This window comes from Marmota flaviventris, chromosome 1 (genome assembly GCF_047511675.1).
Source record: "Marmota flaviventris isolate mMarFla1 chromosome 1, mMarFla1.hap1, whole genome shotgun sequence".
NCBI classification, from domain to species: Eukaryota; Metazoa; Chordata; class Mammalia; order Rodentia; family Sciuridae; genus Marmota; species Marmota flaviventris.
In genome coordinates, this window is record NC_092498.1 from 118,485,481 (window position 1) to 118,500,822 (window position 15,342).

Here is a 15,342-nt window from a genome sequence, read left to right on the forward strand (position 1 = left end):
TGCCTTGCTCCCTGTCCTGGGTTGCCATTTCAGTTACTGGCTCCCTTCCTCTAGGTCTCCCACCCTGAACCCCAGCCTTATCTATATCTATTTTTCTCCCACATTTTCTCTGGATTCTATTCCTTCCCTTAAGTCGTACTGCCACTGCCCTGATTCAGTTGTTCATTATCCACTGACTTTTTGCAATATCTTGCACTTGGTCATTTTCCTGCATGGGGCCCCTTTGAGAATTGCCCCTGTGTACCCCAGATAGATTACTATTTCAGGGACATAGATTCTGCTCTTGCAACTGCTCTCCTGATGAAGATTCCCTGGCCCACTACTTCCTCTGGGATGAAGGCAGATGCCTTGGCCCAGCATACAGGGCCTGTCTGCAGGCCTTGGCACAGAGCCAAGGTTTCTCATAAAGCTGGTTCTCTTTCTCTCCAATTTAGTGCTCCTTATCCTACCTGGATGTGTTTCTTTCCTCACCGACCTCCACCAGGTGCGTTTCCAGAGCTGCCTCATACAAGTCGCCTTCCTCCTCTGAACTTTCCTCCCCCTGCCTAGACCCCAACCACTTTTGCTCAGTTGGCCATTAACAGAAACCTGAGCCTTGCTATGTGTCAGGTATGGTACTGGCCACCAGTCATGCCAAAGTGAATGCTGTGGGTTGAATTGTGTCCTTCCTCCCCCAAAAGATATGTTGAAGTTTTAACCCCATGTACTTGTGAATATGCCTTTATTTGGGGGAAAAAAATATTTGCTGATAGAATCAAGTTGAAGTCATGCAGGTGGTCCCTATGCAATATGACTGGTTTATTTATAAGAAGAAGGAAATTTGGACCCAGATGCACACAGAGAAGAAAACAGCATGTGAAGACACAGAGAGGCAAAGACCACAGGAAGACAGAGGCAGAGATTGGAGTGACATTGTCGTAAGCCAAAGATGCCTAGAGATACTGGAAACTCAGATGCAAGGAAGGATCCTCCCCTAGAGCATGTGGAGGAAGCATGGCCCTACTGACAGCTTTATTTTGGATTTCTTGCTTCTAAAATTGCGAGAGAATGAATTTCTGTTGTTTCAAGCCTCCCGGGTTTGGGCAGCCCTAGGAAACAAACTCAGTAAGTGCTAACCCTTCCTGGCCCCTAAGGTACTTAGCATTTTGCAGGGAGACAATCCTGATCTTTATGAGTCAGTGTGGTGAGTGTACCAAGAAAGGTAGAAAAGTGTGATGAGAACTCTGAGCAAGGCCCTTCCTCCAGGCAGCCTTCCATGCCACTTTGCTGGGGAGGCAACTAACAAGTAAGGCTCTCTGGTGGGAAAGGTGTCCCACACCCACTGTCCAGAGAGTAGCAGAACTGACCCGGAGGAAAGAAAGGCACGTCATCTCAGGCCAGGTGAACAAAGGCAGGGGAGGGAAAGAGCAGTAGGTGGAGTCAAGGCTAGAAGTAGGGAGCTCTAAGACCCGCACAGCTATTAGCTCCCAGTAGACTACAGTTAGTAAAGGAGTTTGAAGTTGAACTTGCCTACTGTTGGTATGAGGGAGTGATGGAAGGGAAATGTCAGGGAGCAGATGATATTTTCAGTAAACTGTCCCTGTGGTAACCTGGAGGATGGATCTGAAGGGGTACACGTAAAAGCTGATATCTCATAAATGAACAAGAGAGGGTAGCTAGAAAAAGGGGTGAGCATTTGCAATGATTTTGAAGGGTTTGGGGATTCATTCCATGTAGGGGCTCAAGGACAGGGAGAAACCATAGCAGCAGATCCCCCCAGGTTTCCATTTGGTATCTGGGGACAAAGAATTGTCCAGAGAGGGAAATATTGTCATGAAGGAGCAAAGGAGTGATGTTGGGCTCTGTTGGAAACAGATCGGGGTGGGGAATGGAATCTGGGTGGCTATGGAGGTCTGAAACTTAAGAGGGAAAGACTTTATTCCTACAGATGGAGAAACATCGACAGAAAGATGGGGCCTAGAGCTACGGCTATAGACCCCATGACTTGGGCCCCAGCATGAAATGGGAAGAGAATGGAGGTGAGGATTGCCTAGTAGTGGGGACAAGAGGAGGTTTGGAGAACAGAGGGTGTGTGGCAGGAGGACCGGAAGCAGAGGGCTTCAAAGAGGGTGGTTGATATGACTCAGGCCTTCTACAATAAAGGCCCTAGGCTTCATTCATGTAGTGCCACTGGATTCAGGGATGACTCTAAGCTACAGTGCACCTGTCATTTCTTGTCTTTTCCTATGTCTTCTGTCAAAATTGCCTACAAAACCCTCTTTCTATTTCTGATACCTTTCCTAACACCTTTCCAGACTATGCTGCCCCAGAGCAGACCTGGTAAGGTAAATACAAGTAGATGCCCAAACATCCCCATAGGTCTCTCTCCTGGGCCTCATGCCTGAGCCACAGCCATTACTCTGAAGGTCACTGGTGCCTATGTCCATGAGCTTCTGCCCAACAGCCTAGAAGCTGCGGGTGGGGTAAGACCTACAGCATGATTGGATAAAAGGTACTTGAACCCTTCTTTGCCCCCCACACCTGGTTGCAGCTGTGTCCCTTCTTTGCAGGGCCCGTCACCATGGGCGGCTCTGCTCCTCCGCCTCATGGGGATTGTGCCACGGGTGCGCCAAATGATCCAGCCTCTCTATGATTGCTGCCTGCCAGGTTTGTTTGTGTGCACTGATGTGGTGGCTTCTCTGATGTGACTTCTGGGCCTTCCTGCCCCCAAACTCACTCATTAAACACCCTCTTTTATGCCTGATCTTCCACTGTTAGAGAATCCTTTGTAGGGTGTCTTGAGCAGGAATTGATTCGAGCATATTCTTCCAATTGTAATTTATTGAGAAATTACATTCAGTTGGAAAATATAAGATTGTAAACTATCTAAATGATTCTATAATATATAAAATAAAATTTAGTCATCTTTCATCACCTCCCTGCATCTTACCCTCCTCCAAGAGACATGCACACCAATTTGTTAAAATGGTGCTTTTCCAGATCTTTACAAAGCCTTATAAGGACATGCACACCCACACATACATATATACATAAATGAGATCATTTTGTACATACTGGTAGGGAGCTTGCTTTCTCCCTGACCAAAATATACTTTTGAGATCTCCAGATGATTTAAATAGGCCTATATCTCCTTTTAAAAATAATGGCATAGAATTCTATAGTGGATATTTTAGTTAGTGATTTCCCTCTGGATGGACAATTAGGTTTTTTACACTTTATTACTATTACAAAGAGTGCTGTAGTAACCTTCTTTTATATGTGTGTGGTTTTCTATAGCAAGGATTCCTAGGAGTGCAATTGCTAAGAAAGTCATACACACGACAAATATCAACAGACACTATCAAATTATCAGCCAAAAAGAATGTATAAATGTGTATATCCCAACAGTGTGTATTGTCAACCAATATTATTACCCTATCATTCTTTTCACTGTAACTCTGATAGTAAACAGAGGCATTTCCTTGCTCTGTTTTGCATTTCCTTATTACCCCTGATACAAAATACTTTGATCTGCTTTTTGACCGATTGTATGCATTTCACTATTTGTACATTCATACCTGTTATCACCTAACTCTTTGCATCTCGTGGGTCTTTATACTGATTTGTAGAAGCTCATTCTAGTTCTGATTATATCTTCTTTGTTGTTTATATATTTTGCAAATATTTTCTCTTTGTTGCTTACCTTTTAACTGTTTAATGGTGGCTGAGGTGGTGTAGAATTTTGAAATGTTTATGTTGTAAGATCTACCAATCAGAGATTATTTTTTAATGGGAGGGGGGAGGTATGGAGCTTGGAGGCTTAAAGTATTACATTCTTGACCCTTCTCTGGTCTTTGATTTCTCTTTCACTGTGAACAAAACCCTCAACTTCCATTTTGCCAGCTACATAGCAGCACTGTCCATCCTGCCCGAACTCATTCCAGCTGCCATGAGCATCAAGAGAGAAGCTGTCTTTGACCAGGCTTCATAGTTATTCTAAACTTCACAATTAAACTAATTCCTTGATGGACATTGAGATTAACTCTGCTATGGCAGGCCTTGTCTAGGGCAGTGATTTGGGGGATGCCTAGCATCCTGCCCCTGATGTGGTTCATTTTTCCTAGGCAAGTCAAGTGTCTGTGTGGGCAATGTCATCTTCATGGCTTTGCATAAGAAAGTGTCTTACCTCAGGGTGCCATAACAAAATACCACAGGCTGGGCAGCTTAAACAACAGTTTTTTTTTCTCTCAGTTCTGGAGACTAGAAGTCCAAGATTAAATCAGGTTTGGTTTCTTCTCTTCTTAGCTTGCAGATAGCTGCTTCTTTGCTGTGTCTTCACATGGTCATTCTTCAGTCTGTATTTGTATGGCCTAATCTCTCCCTTTTCTTTTCATTAAACATTTTATTTTAACACTGACAGATTTGCACACATTTGTGAAAAAGAATAGGGATTCCCTGTACCCTTTACCCAGTTTTTCTAAAAGTGACAGTATAACATCACAACCAAGGTTCTGGCACTGACACAGTGAAGAGACAGAATAGTTCCCTTATAAGGACACCAGTCATACTGAATTAGGACCTCCATGTCTTCATTTTATCTTAATTGTCTCTGAAAGTTGCACTGTGAAGTTCTGGGGGTTTGGACTTCAACATGGGAATTTGGAGGCACACAGCTCAGCCGAGAGAGAGAGAGAGAGAGAGAGAGAGAGAGAGAGAGAGAGAGAGAGAGAATGTATGAGCACATTCTGTCTAGGTGAGAATGGGGGAAGTAAGGCTTTGAGAGGCTCCTATACTTGTTTAAAGTTACCTGGGGAGCAGGCTGCAAATGTGAACTCAGACTCATTCATTTGATTCCAAGGCCCAGACCTTCCCAGGGTGGCCTGACTGGTGTCAAACCTGTTTGGGCCCACTCCCCTGGCTTCTGCTTTCTGGTTGCTAATCCATGTGCCTACCTTTCCAGGGTCTCGGAACTCATGTTCTCTGAACAAGGTACCTACTCCTTGCAGGCTCTTTTCTTTTTCCTTTTTCCCCTTGGGATAGAGTTTCAAATTATAATTCAGTTGATTGAATGTAGCTTGTTACATTTTTCATCACTATGGGAGAGATTGCACAGGAAGAATATTTGGAATATAGGAAATTATCCAGTGATTTCACAGCCTCACAAAACTGCTTTTGATTTTTGCACATTCCTTCCTCTTCCCTCCTCTTTGCATGTGCTTATATTTCCCATCTTTGGCATCCTGGTAAGCACGGTACTTCATACTTTGCCTTTCTCACCCCACATTATAGCTAACACTTTCTCCATCTTTATAATGGTAATTTTAATGGCTGCATAATATTCCATGGAGTTGACATCCTCTAATGTTTTGAATCATCTGTCAATTGTTGAATACTTGAGTTTCCCATTTGTGCTATTTTAGATAATGATGCCATGAATGTCTTTGTACAAAAGCTTTTTGCTTTTCCTGAATTGCTTCCTGAGGGGAAATTCTCAGGAGTCAGATTATTGCGGCAGCAGCAACATGAACTGTCCCTTTATGGAATGAGCATTCTGATGTTCCATGCCACCAATATGTAAGCACAACAGCTTCCTTATAATCTCACCAGCAATAGATATTAATAAGTAAATATATTTTGACCATTTTAATGTACTTTGAAAGGGTATATCAGAGCTGTTAATTTGTGTTGCTTTAATAAGCAACAAAAAAGGGGGAACATTCTGCAGTAGGTTCATATTTTTAATTCCTTTGGTTATCATTTTCTTTTCTTAAGAATTTAGCTTTCCGGCTGGGGCTGTAGCTCAGTGGTAGAACACCTGCCTGTACATGTGAAGTACTAGTTTCGATCCTCAGCACCATATAAAAATGAATAAAGATATTGTGTCCATCTACAACTAAATAAATATTTTAAAAATAAGAATTTAGCCTTTATTTTATTTTATTGTTGTTGTTGGTTTTGTGGTGCTGAGGATAGAACTCAGGGCCTCACCAATGCTAGGCAAGTGCTCTACCTCTGAACCACAACCCCAGACCCTCATTTTATTTTATTTTTTTTTAAATATTTATTTATTTATCTTTAGTTTTCGGCAGACACAACATCTCTGTTTGTATGTGGTGCTGAGGATCGAACCCGGGCCGCACGCATGCCAGGCGAGCACGCTACCGTTTGAGCCACATCCCCAGCCCTTTATTTTTTTAAATATTTTTTTAGTTATAGATGGACACAATATCTTTATTTTATTTATTTATTTTTATGTGATGCTTAGGATTGATCCCAGTGCCTCACTCTTGTGAGGCAAGCATTCTATCACTGAGCCACAACCCCAGCCCTCATTTTCTTTTTTTTTTTTTAAAGGAATAATTGAAGTCTAAAACATGAACAATAATCCCTTAGGAATTTCAGCTCTTTAATTATCTTAAGGGAGTTCTTGGTGAAAGTACTATTTAGACTCAAACAAGCAAAAAGCCTTTTAGATAATAACTGACTTAAATAATCAAATGGGGCCGGGCAGAGGCCAATGTCCTTTAAGCTGCTGGGTGGGGCTGACCCCTCCAGGTGACCCAACCCACAGGAAGACAGCCCCTTCCAAATGCATGGCAGGATTCTAGTGCAGGTCCTTACTTTCCCCAGGACAAAGCCTGCAGAGAGGCAGCCTCCACCTCTTCTGCTGCCCCTAATAGCAGAGGGCACTTGTGGACAGATTCCAGCCAAGGCACCAAGCCTCGCTTTTTCTTTTTTCAAATTGACTTGAATGGTGTGCTTTCTCCTAATCCTATTTTTTTAAAATCTAAATAATCAATGATAAATTGAATTTTTCCCTCAGAAGCTTATTTTAATTGCCTAGCAACCTATGATCATAAATTGCTCTTGAATTAATTATTTGGCTTCAGTGGAAAATCATTTATTAATGAGGATGGCATTCAGCACCTATGCATGGCTATTCTTAGCAACACTGCTGCTTTCAAACCCTTCATTCTTGATCTAGCTCCACAGGGAACATGCATGCCTGACAGACCCTTGGAGAACTTGATTCTCTAGACCCACATGGAGCAGATCAATGCCTTTCCATGGTAGGTCCCAGGCCCTCATCAGTGATGAACCTGAGGCCTGGAGGGGGAGACACGCATCCCCAAATTACAGTGGTTGAGGGTTATCACCAACTCAGGTCAGGAAGCCACCACTGGGTCTTGCTCCACAGGACTCTCAAGCCCATCTTCACCTCTGCGCCAAGGTTAGGGCACAGGTGCAGAGGAAAAGGGGGGCTGCAAGGTGTGGTGTGTGCCAGAGATGCAGACTCCAGGCAGAAGCAATGGCACTTGGGAAGGCAGGATGGTGGTGTGGTTTGATTGACTGGGTCAAATAGGGCTCTTAGTGAGTGACTAACCTGCTTTCATCAGTCAGTTAATTGATCTTGTCATCCTGTGCCCATTCATTCTTTGTGCACCTACCATGTGCCTGGTCACCTTGAGGCTAAGAATGGTGGGAAAAGGTCACAGTCTCTGCTGTCAAAGAGTTAACAGTCTTGTGTGGGAGATAGAAAAATAAAGAAGAACCCCATTAGACTGTGCTGTGTCCTGGAAAAGTAAGAAGCTCAGAGCACTCTGGAAGCCCAGATTTGAGGAAATTCACCTGTGATCCTATTATTTTAGTATATCCGTACATGTATAGTTTTTACTCGGTTATAATAATATTGTGGATTTTCCTTTTTTTTCCCTTTCAATATTTTGTTTTCAAGTTATTTCTGCAGAGGCATCACCTATATAAGTTCGAATGGCTCCATGGTATTCCATGAAGTTGATGAAATAACCATTCACCTGCTGTTGGAATCTTAGGTTGTTTCTAGGATTTTGCAACAAATGGCATTGAGTACTGAGTGTTTTGCTTCTTTCCCATTGTGCACTTGTGATGATCCATTTTATCATACTGGGCTGCAGTTGTAGAGTACTTGTGGTTCTTACTGCACTGCCATGTAGCCCCCAAAGGCCTTGTGCTGATTCCTGGGATTTCCATAGTACCTGGGGGATTTGTTTCTCTATTGCTTCCAGTATTGAATAATGGAAATGTGTGTGCACATGCACACACACACACACACACACACTCACATTCTGATATGGATATATGAATTTCAGTTGAATGGGTGTGTGCACCATATTACTGAGCAAAGGATGAAACATAGTGGAAACGGAGTCTGATTAACAGTGTTCTCTGGTAGTAAGTAGAAATGAGGAGCCTAGCTTCTAAGGAGGCTCTTGCAGCAACAGGAGCCCAGGTAGGATGTGACAAGGAAACTGGCTATTGTAGACAGAAGAGAAACTAAAGACTTTGAGTTGAACAGATCAGCTGCCCTTGATGTAGGGTCAGATAGAAGCTAAGAGGGAGGGTTGTAGCTGCCTCAAGGGTTGCCAGCTCAGAGTATTTGGCGTAAGTGGACCTCAAGAAGGTCTCAGAGTTGGTGCACTCAGTTTTAGGTCACATTGAGGGTGACTGGGGACCAGAACCTGGAGCTTTTCAAGAGTCACTCGGGATGCATTAGTGCAGATGGGGTGCAGGAGGGGCTCTGGGGCTCAGCCTCACCTACACAGGATGGGAGGGGACCATGCAGGATCAGGGAAGCTGGTAGAGCAGCTGGAATTACCCAGAAGTCATCTTATGTTCTCTTTGCCTTCTTTGCTGTTGTCAATTAAGACTTTTCAGGTAATATCTTCTTGAAGGACAAACTGGCATTCTTCTTGATGACAGTTCAACTAAGCTGAAGACTTTTAAGTATTTTGCATGAGCAGAATCTGATAATTTTTTTATGTGACTTACAGTGTAAAATAATTATTTCGAAAGTGGAAATTTGTGTATGTGTGTGTGGTTTAGTGAGACTAAATGATATTCTTTCGAATTTTTTCTTGACCATTTCACTTGCTTTCTGGGTTGTCTTTTGTTCCCTAACTTCTCAGGTACACTGCTGTAAGGGGGTGGTGGTGGCTCTGGGTAGAGGTGGTGGTGCCAGGGATCACTAGTTGTGAAGCCAGGCATGTAGTACTGAGTTTCTCTGCCCTTCCCTCCCTCAGCTTTCAATACTGTGGGCACAGACCTGCATTACATAGATTCTTCCAGTTTTCAGATTCCATGATATCATAGTGTCTGGTTAAATATCCTGGGTTGGGTTTATTCCTGCATATGCAAATCCTCAAAAAATTGCTGGGCACAGCAGCGTGTAACTGTAGTCATAGCTATTTGAGAGGCTGAGGTGGAAGGATCACTTGAGCTCAGGAGTTCAAGACCAGCCTGGGCAATATGGGTTAGATCTCATGTAAAAAAAAAAAAAAAAATCACCTGTATGTTTGGAACATTTTCTCAAAGCATTTTCTTATGAGACCTCTGGTTGTACGTGAAAAGGAGTATCATGCTTAAAGGACCCCACAGAGCAGGGTTCAGAATTTGGCCTCTCAGAACAGGCAGGTTCCCTGGGCAACTCTCATAACCCTGGGTAAGTCACTCTCCCTAACAGCCTTAGTATCCTTATCTGTATTAAAAGTGTGTGTGTGGGGGGGGGGGGGATGTTGGTGGAACCTCCCTAACAAGGCTCTTCTATGAGGATTGAGTGAGTGAATGGCGCAGCCCAGTGCTTGATGTCCAGTCAGCACTTCATTTCTGGGAACTATTTCCATCATTATTATGCTTTTCATTTTGTAGCCAGAAAACCAAAGCCCAAAATGGTTTAATGCTTTATATCCCCTGGGCCAGTACTCTCATGTAATTGCTGAGGATTAATTCTCTCAGTTGCTTCAAAAGCCTGGAAGGAATTATTGACCCAGCACCACCTTCCCTAAGTCTGTTAGACATTAAAACAGGAGCTCTGTTGTGTACTTGAAAATCCTTTAAATTGGGGAAAATTGATTCTGTTTCAATAAATTACATTTGATAAATCCCATTGACTTTGTTATGTGAGGTGGCAGTATAGGGAAGGGAATTATTAGGAATGGAGCAATGGCAAAACCCAGTCCTGGGGCTCAGATTACATAGTTCTGTGGGAAAGGCAAGACAAAATCCAGGCAGAGTGGTAGGAACCCCACAGTGCTCGGATTGCCTGGTAGCCGCTGTGTGTTTAAGCCAGGACATCAGGGTAGCAGAAGCAGAGAGAGGGAGGGAGGAAGGGGAAACAGACGGATGAGGTCATAACATCATGGATATATGGGGAGATGAAGAACACTGAGTGGGGGAGAAACATTGAACATTTCTAGGGCTGTTGTACTAAGCTTGGAACGCGGGCAGCCAGAGCGGGAGCAGGGTAATTTGCTGGGAGGATTTGTAGGAGTCCACACACGAGCAAGAAGCCTGGGGGCAGCAGTGGGGTGGTGAGGAATAACGTGATCCTGGCTGAATTAGGTGGTACAGCCCTCAAGATGTGCTGACCAAGTGAATGTGATTCCAAGAGGGGCCAAGGATGACTCCAAGGTTTCTGGCCTGAGCAACTGGGAAGATGGATGTCGCTGCCACTAGCTCAGGGCAAAGGATTGAAGCAAAAGTCCAGGATCACAGGGAGCTCAGATTTGGACAGTTTGTGATGCCCATCAGACATGGAGAAGTCCTGCAGGCAGCTGGCCAGGGAGCCTGTGTTCAGAGAGGTCTGAGCAGAGACAGATATCCCCATATATCTTAGGGGTATTAGCAGCCCTTAAGGAACCTGGTTCCCTGGGGCTCTGCCTGTTGCCATAGTCTTGGAAGGCGGCCAGGTGGCTGCAGGTGGCACTGGTTTATCAAACCATCAACCGTTGCAGCAGGTTAAAAGGTGACCAGATCCCAGAGGTCACCTCCGTTTCCTGGAATTATCGTTAGAACCCCATTTCCCACGTGCGCCTGGATCTCAAGGGCATACTTAATTCGAAAAAAAGCAAGCCAAGCGTGGTGCTGCAGGGGGCGGCACCTTCGCTCGAATTTTCGCGTTCAAGTGTGACGTCGAAATGGGAAGCCCGCCCTACACCCAGGGCTCTGGATGCCCGCGGGGTCCCACGGGCAAACACGCTGCGTTCTCAGGGGAAGAGATCGGGGGAGGCAGTGCTGCCGCTCGCGTTTGGTTGGGCACCGGTGGCGCCGATAGAGTTAACGGGCTCATGCACCGGGCGGCAGTGGTGCATTGTGGTAACGCGGCGCCTGGACCCGCGAGTGCCCGCCGCCTCCGCCAGGCGGCCCGCCGAGCTGAGCGCGCGTCAGTGCGAGCCCCCGGGGCCCGGCGCCATGTAGCGACCGGCCACTCGGAGGCCACCCCGCCGCGGGGATGAAAGGACGCGGCTGCTGGGAAACGGCCTCCGTGCGCTCCTTCTGCAGCTCTAGCTGCCTGAATAAATTTAAGAAGGGTTAGTGCTGCCCGGCTTCGGCCGGGCTCCCCGCTCACACACGCACGCCCCGCGCCAGGCTTTGCTGCATGATCAATCCACGCGAGCCTCTGATGTCACTCCCTCGCAGAGTGGGGAGCGCGGGGAACCTCGGGGAACCCGTCACCCCGCACTCAGCCAGGATGCGCTCCGCACTGGCTTCACGCGCGGCGCATTTTGGAAAAGGGATTTTGTGCCGTTCGATTAACCTCAGCAAAAAGGAAACGAAATACAATCCAGATCTTTCTGGAAAGAGGGGGAAGGAGCGGTCGTGCTTAGCCCATCCACCTACCTTTTCTTCTTTAGTCTGATACCCGCATTCCCCTAGGGCCTCATGGCCATGGGGCGCCGTCAGAAGTGCGGCTTTGCCCAGAAGGACCTTTTCCTGGAGCTTCTTAGGTGTTGGCTTTGCTTACTGCATGACCCTCCGTGGCGGCTGTCTGGGTTTGAGGAAGGGCCAACCCTGAGGATGCTTCCCCATCCCATGGATAACTGCCCAAGAGCCCTTTCTTAGCGTTAAGAGGTTAACAGCTGTCTTAAGGTAAAGCCTTGCAGACTCTTACCTGCAATTCATGATGCTTGAAACCTTCTTTATTGGAGATTTTGGCGTGAGTGAAACTTGCTGTGTTTCCTTTGGTGAGCATTTCTGCTATAATTTGAATCTGTAGGGAAAATTAGGATTCTTTAACCCTGTGAATCTTTCAGACATAGAGGCAGTTAATTTTACTTAAGAGTTTATTAAAAACAGACCTTTCAGAAATTAACATCCTCTGATCTGTAATAACCCTTGTAATTAACTTTGCTTGCTGACTGGCCTGGCTAATGACTTCATAAGACCCTTGCCATTTCTAGACTTCATTTGCCAAAGTTAGAAACTCCAAACCTCAGCCCAAGGACTCCTGGGGAATCACATTTCACCATATATTTTCCTGAAAACAGACTCTTAGGTTGTTTGCAATTATTAATATTTGAAATTTATTTCATTAGGAGCTGATATGATGGCCTCATCTAAAAAAATCCTTTGAAGAAACTTGCAAGTGAATTTTGTGTATATATTTTGGCTTTAGAGGATTAGTCTTCTCATTTTTATTTTGGATAGAGAGTCATTTTTAAAGCAGTTGTGTTCTTTCTGCAAAGTTAAAATGATGATTCTGTTATCAATTTAGATGGATTCATTCAGAAGGTAAATTTTGGCATTAGTAAAAAAAAATTATCAGTTGGATTTTTTATTCTTCCATTGGCCTGCCTGATGATTTTCTTCATTTCCATTCATTATCTGGTAGATTTGATGCTAACAGGAGTATTGAACTAATGCTTTCTGCTTGATTGTGGTAAGAATGCACACCTTTGCCTGGAAGCACAGGGGTTACCAGAGCATCTGTACTTGGAGAGCAGTAAATGTGGTCACCTTTTGCCAGGCCTTTCCAGAGCAGCCTTTCATCTTACCCCTCTTGTCTTTGTCTCTCCTTGCATTGTGGGTCTTTTGGGGATGAGGAGGCTCAGGAGGTTGTGTATTGAAGGCACAGTGCTTAGCAGGGCCGGAGCAGACCAACACTATAGCCAGAACTCCAGTTCCCTGTGAGTGAAGGTGGGGTCTAGAAGGGCCAGAAAAAAGTTTAAGACAAACTGGCAATCTCCCAGTTTTTAAGTGTTGGCTTTGCTGGCTAACGGGAGAGGTATGAAGGTTAGTGATCAGCTTTTGGGAGTGGGAGCCTCCTTGCCTCTCTCACCACTTTATGGGTACGGGGACCCTCATCCCCAGCATGCAGACAGGGAGAGTCTGGCATTCTCTTTTCAGACACGTTAAAGGGTATTGAGATGAGGGGTTACTCTGACACATTCTTCCTCAGGAATTTGGGTTCCAGTGAAATCGTGTTATGTACCTGAGCTCATTTTTGTGCTAGTTGAAGGGGGCACTGACCTTGATGCCTGCCTTTGAGGCCAGGAGTGGAAGTCCAGGTGGTGACCATTTCAGTGATAGGAACATGTCTGGCTTTTGAAGGCTCATCCCATGGACCATGGGCTCTTGGCTCAGGGACATTATGGGACCTCCAAAGTCTTTCCCTCCTTCAAGGTTGGAGGATCCTAAAAATGGAGAATAGATTTCACCCATTCTATAATGTACCTCTTCCTGGTCCCCAACACTTGGCATTTTTGAAGGAGATGGCACCAGCTGAATGTTGGAATAAGAGTGAAAGATGGGAAGGTAGAGGATGGGATGGGTAGATTCTCAGGAGGATTGAGGCAGGTCTTAGGGCCTTGTTGTAAGTAAGAATTAGGAGAGGGGTCCCATTGGTAGGATAAATCAGAAAGGACAGATGAGCTGTGATGCCCAGGCCTGTTGAAATGGCAGATGTTAAACCTTGGGGAGGTGGGAAATGCAGGGAGGACACAGCCTCTGCCAGCTCTTGAGGTGGCATGAAGTTTATGGAGAAAGGCTTCACCATAGCATTGGCCCCATTAAAGTCCTCCCCATTAAAGTTCCTCAGTGTGATCCACGGAAGCAGGACCTTCTGTCATAGATAAGTCACGTGGTATAGTGTTTTTCTGCTTGCCTTTAGCATGAGGCGGTGAAATTAGTGAACCTATTAATTAGTTAATATGTATGAAAGCCCCTGGCTCATTCCTGACACGTGGTAGTTGCTCATGATAATTAATATTTTGGGGTGACTTCAATGTATGCATGTGCATTATTTTACAAACAGACCTGTTGGAGCAATATTTTACTGTTATCATTTGCACAAAGGCCAAGAAGGACAGTTTTAAGAAGCCCTTGATACGCAGTAAGTGTGCAATGAGAGACTTATTGGCTATGTCTTTGAACAGATTGGGAAATTGAGGCTCAAGGAGGAGAGTTGACTCTCTAAAATCACACAGGCAGAAGTGGGACCAGCAACTGTATGCCCAGAACTTACCTTATGTTGGTTGAATGGTCAAGGTAGAGGAAATTCATCAGGAAAGGCTGTGGACTGGGAATCTGCTGTACCTTCAAGGCTCCTGGCCTGGGTGGAGGCCTCAGTGCGGTGGGGCTGGGGGCTCACTTTCTGGGGCAGAACCTTGGAATCTGGGAAACATAGATGTGGTGATTTGGGAGAATTTCTTGTTATTTGATAGACGATAAATGCCAGGAGTAAGTTTGAAATGTTTTGATGCTTTTGAGCAGAGCAAAGAATAGTAAGTGATAAAAGAAAACAGATTTTGTCCTTTCTTTTTAGAAAAAAAAAAATCTGTATCTCTTAGTCATTCACTCTATTCCAAAAGCTATGTGGAGCACACAATGTCCACAGCCAGGTGATAGGAATCCAATCCAGAGGTTCTGGAGTACCAGAGTCCATTTTTCCTTGTCCCCAGGCCAGCCTTCTTAAAACCCTCCACACTGGCCTGTGCATGACCCTGGTGGCCATGCTTGGAACCCAGGAGGTACAGGTCATTCCAAGTAGAGAAGATTTGAGAATATTCAGAGCAGGATACATACAAGAGCTAAGGAAAGATGCCATCAATGGAAAGTGAGATGAGGGGTGGGCAGGGAGCCCACTATGGAAGGCCTTCTGTGGGCAGGTAATTAAAGGGTGAATAAGGGTCCCAGGTAGGGAGAGCAGAGGAAAGGTGCTGAGGAGAGCCTTACACTTGTGTGCATGTGTCACTGTGTCGGGGTGGGCTAACAGGCAGGAGGAGGTTGGGAAAGATGGGCAGAGCCTCTTCCCCCAACCCCGGTACTCTGGATTGGCCATGGGAAGCTGCCTCACCTTGACTCACAGGCCTTTTGTCTGTGGCAACTCTGAGCCCTGACAGGTGGACCATTGCATTGGATTGTGAGGCCTTGGAAAGAAAAGAGGGTCTCAATCAGAAGTATAGCAGGAACAAGAATGGAGTACCATTCATGTGCACCTGTGCCTGCTCCAGGCAGCCACAAAGTGCCCTGTTAGCAAGGTATTGACAGTATGGTGGTGATGAAGTTGTGACTGGGATCAGGCTGCCACAATCCTGCAACCAGATTTCT

The 15,342-nt window shown here is 45.2% G+C and overlaps 1 protein-coding gene across 3 annotated transcripts in view; it reads left to right on the top strand.

Moving 5' to 3' along the window:
- Osbp2 (oxysterol binding protein 2) overlaps positions 1-15,342 on the top strand; it is a 190,238-nt gene that overhangs the window by 100,909 nt on the left and 73,987 nt on the right. Inside the window, exon 1 of one of the 3 annotated variants that reach the window (XM_027953473.2) lies at positions 11,246-11,324. The exons of the other annotated variants lie outside the window; for them this stretch is intronic. Within the exon in view, the coding sequence (XP_027809274.2) occupies positions 11,246-11,324 (79 nt within the window). Of the gene's footprint in view, positions 1-11,245; positions 11,325-15,342 lie in introns of those variants that run through there. 3 annotated transcript variants of the gene reach the window in all.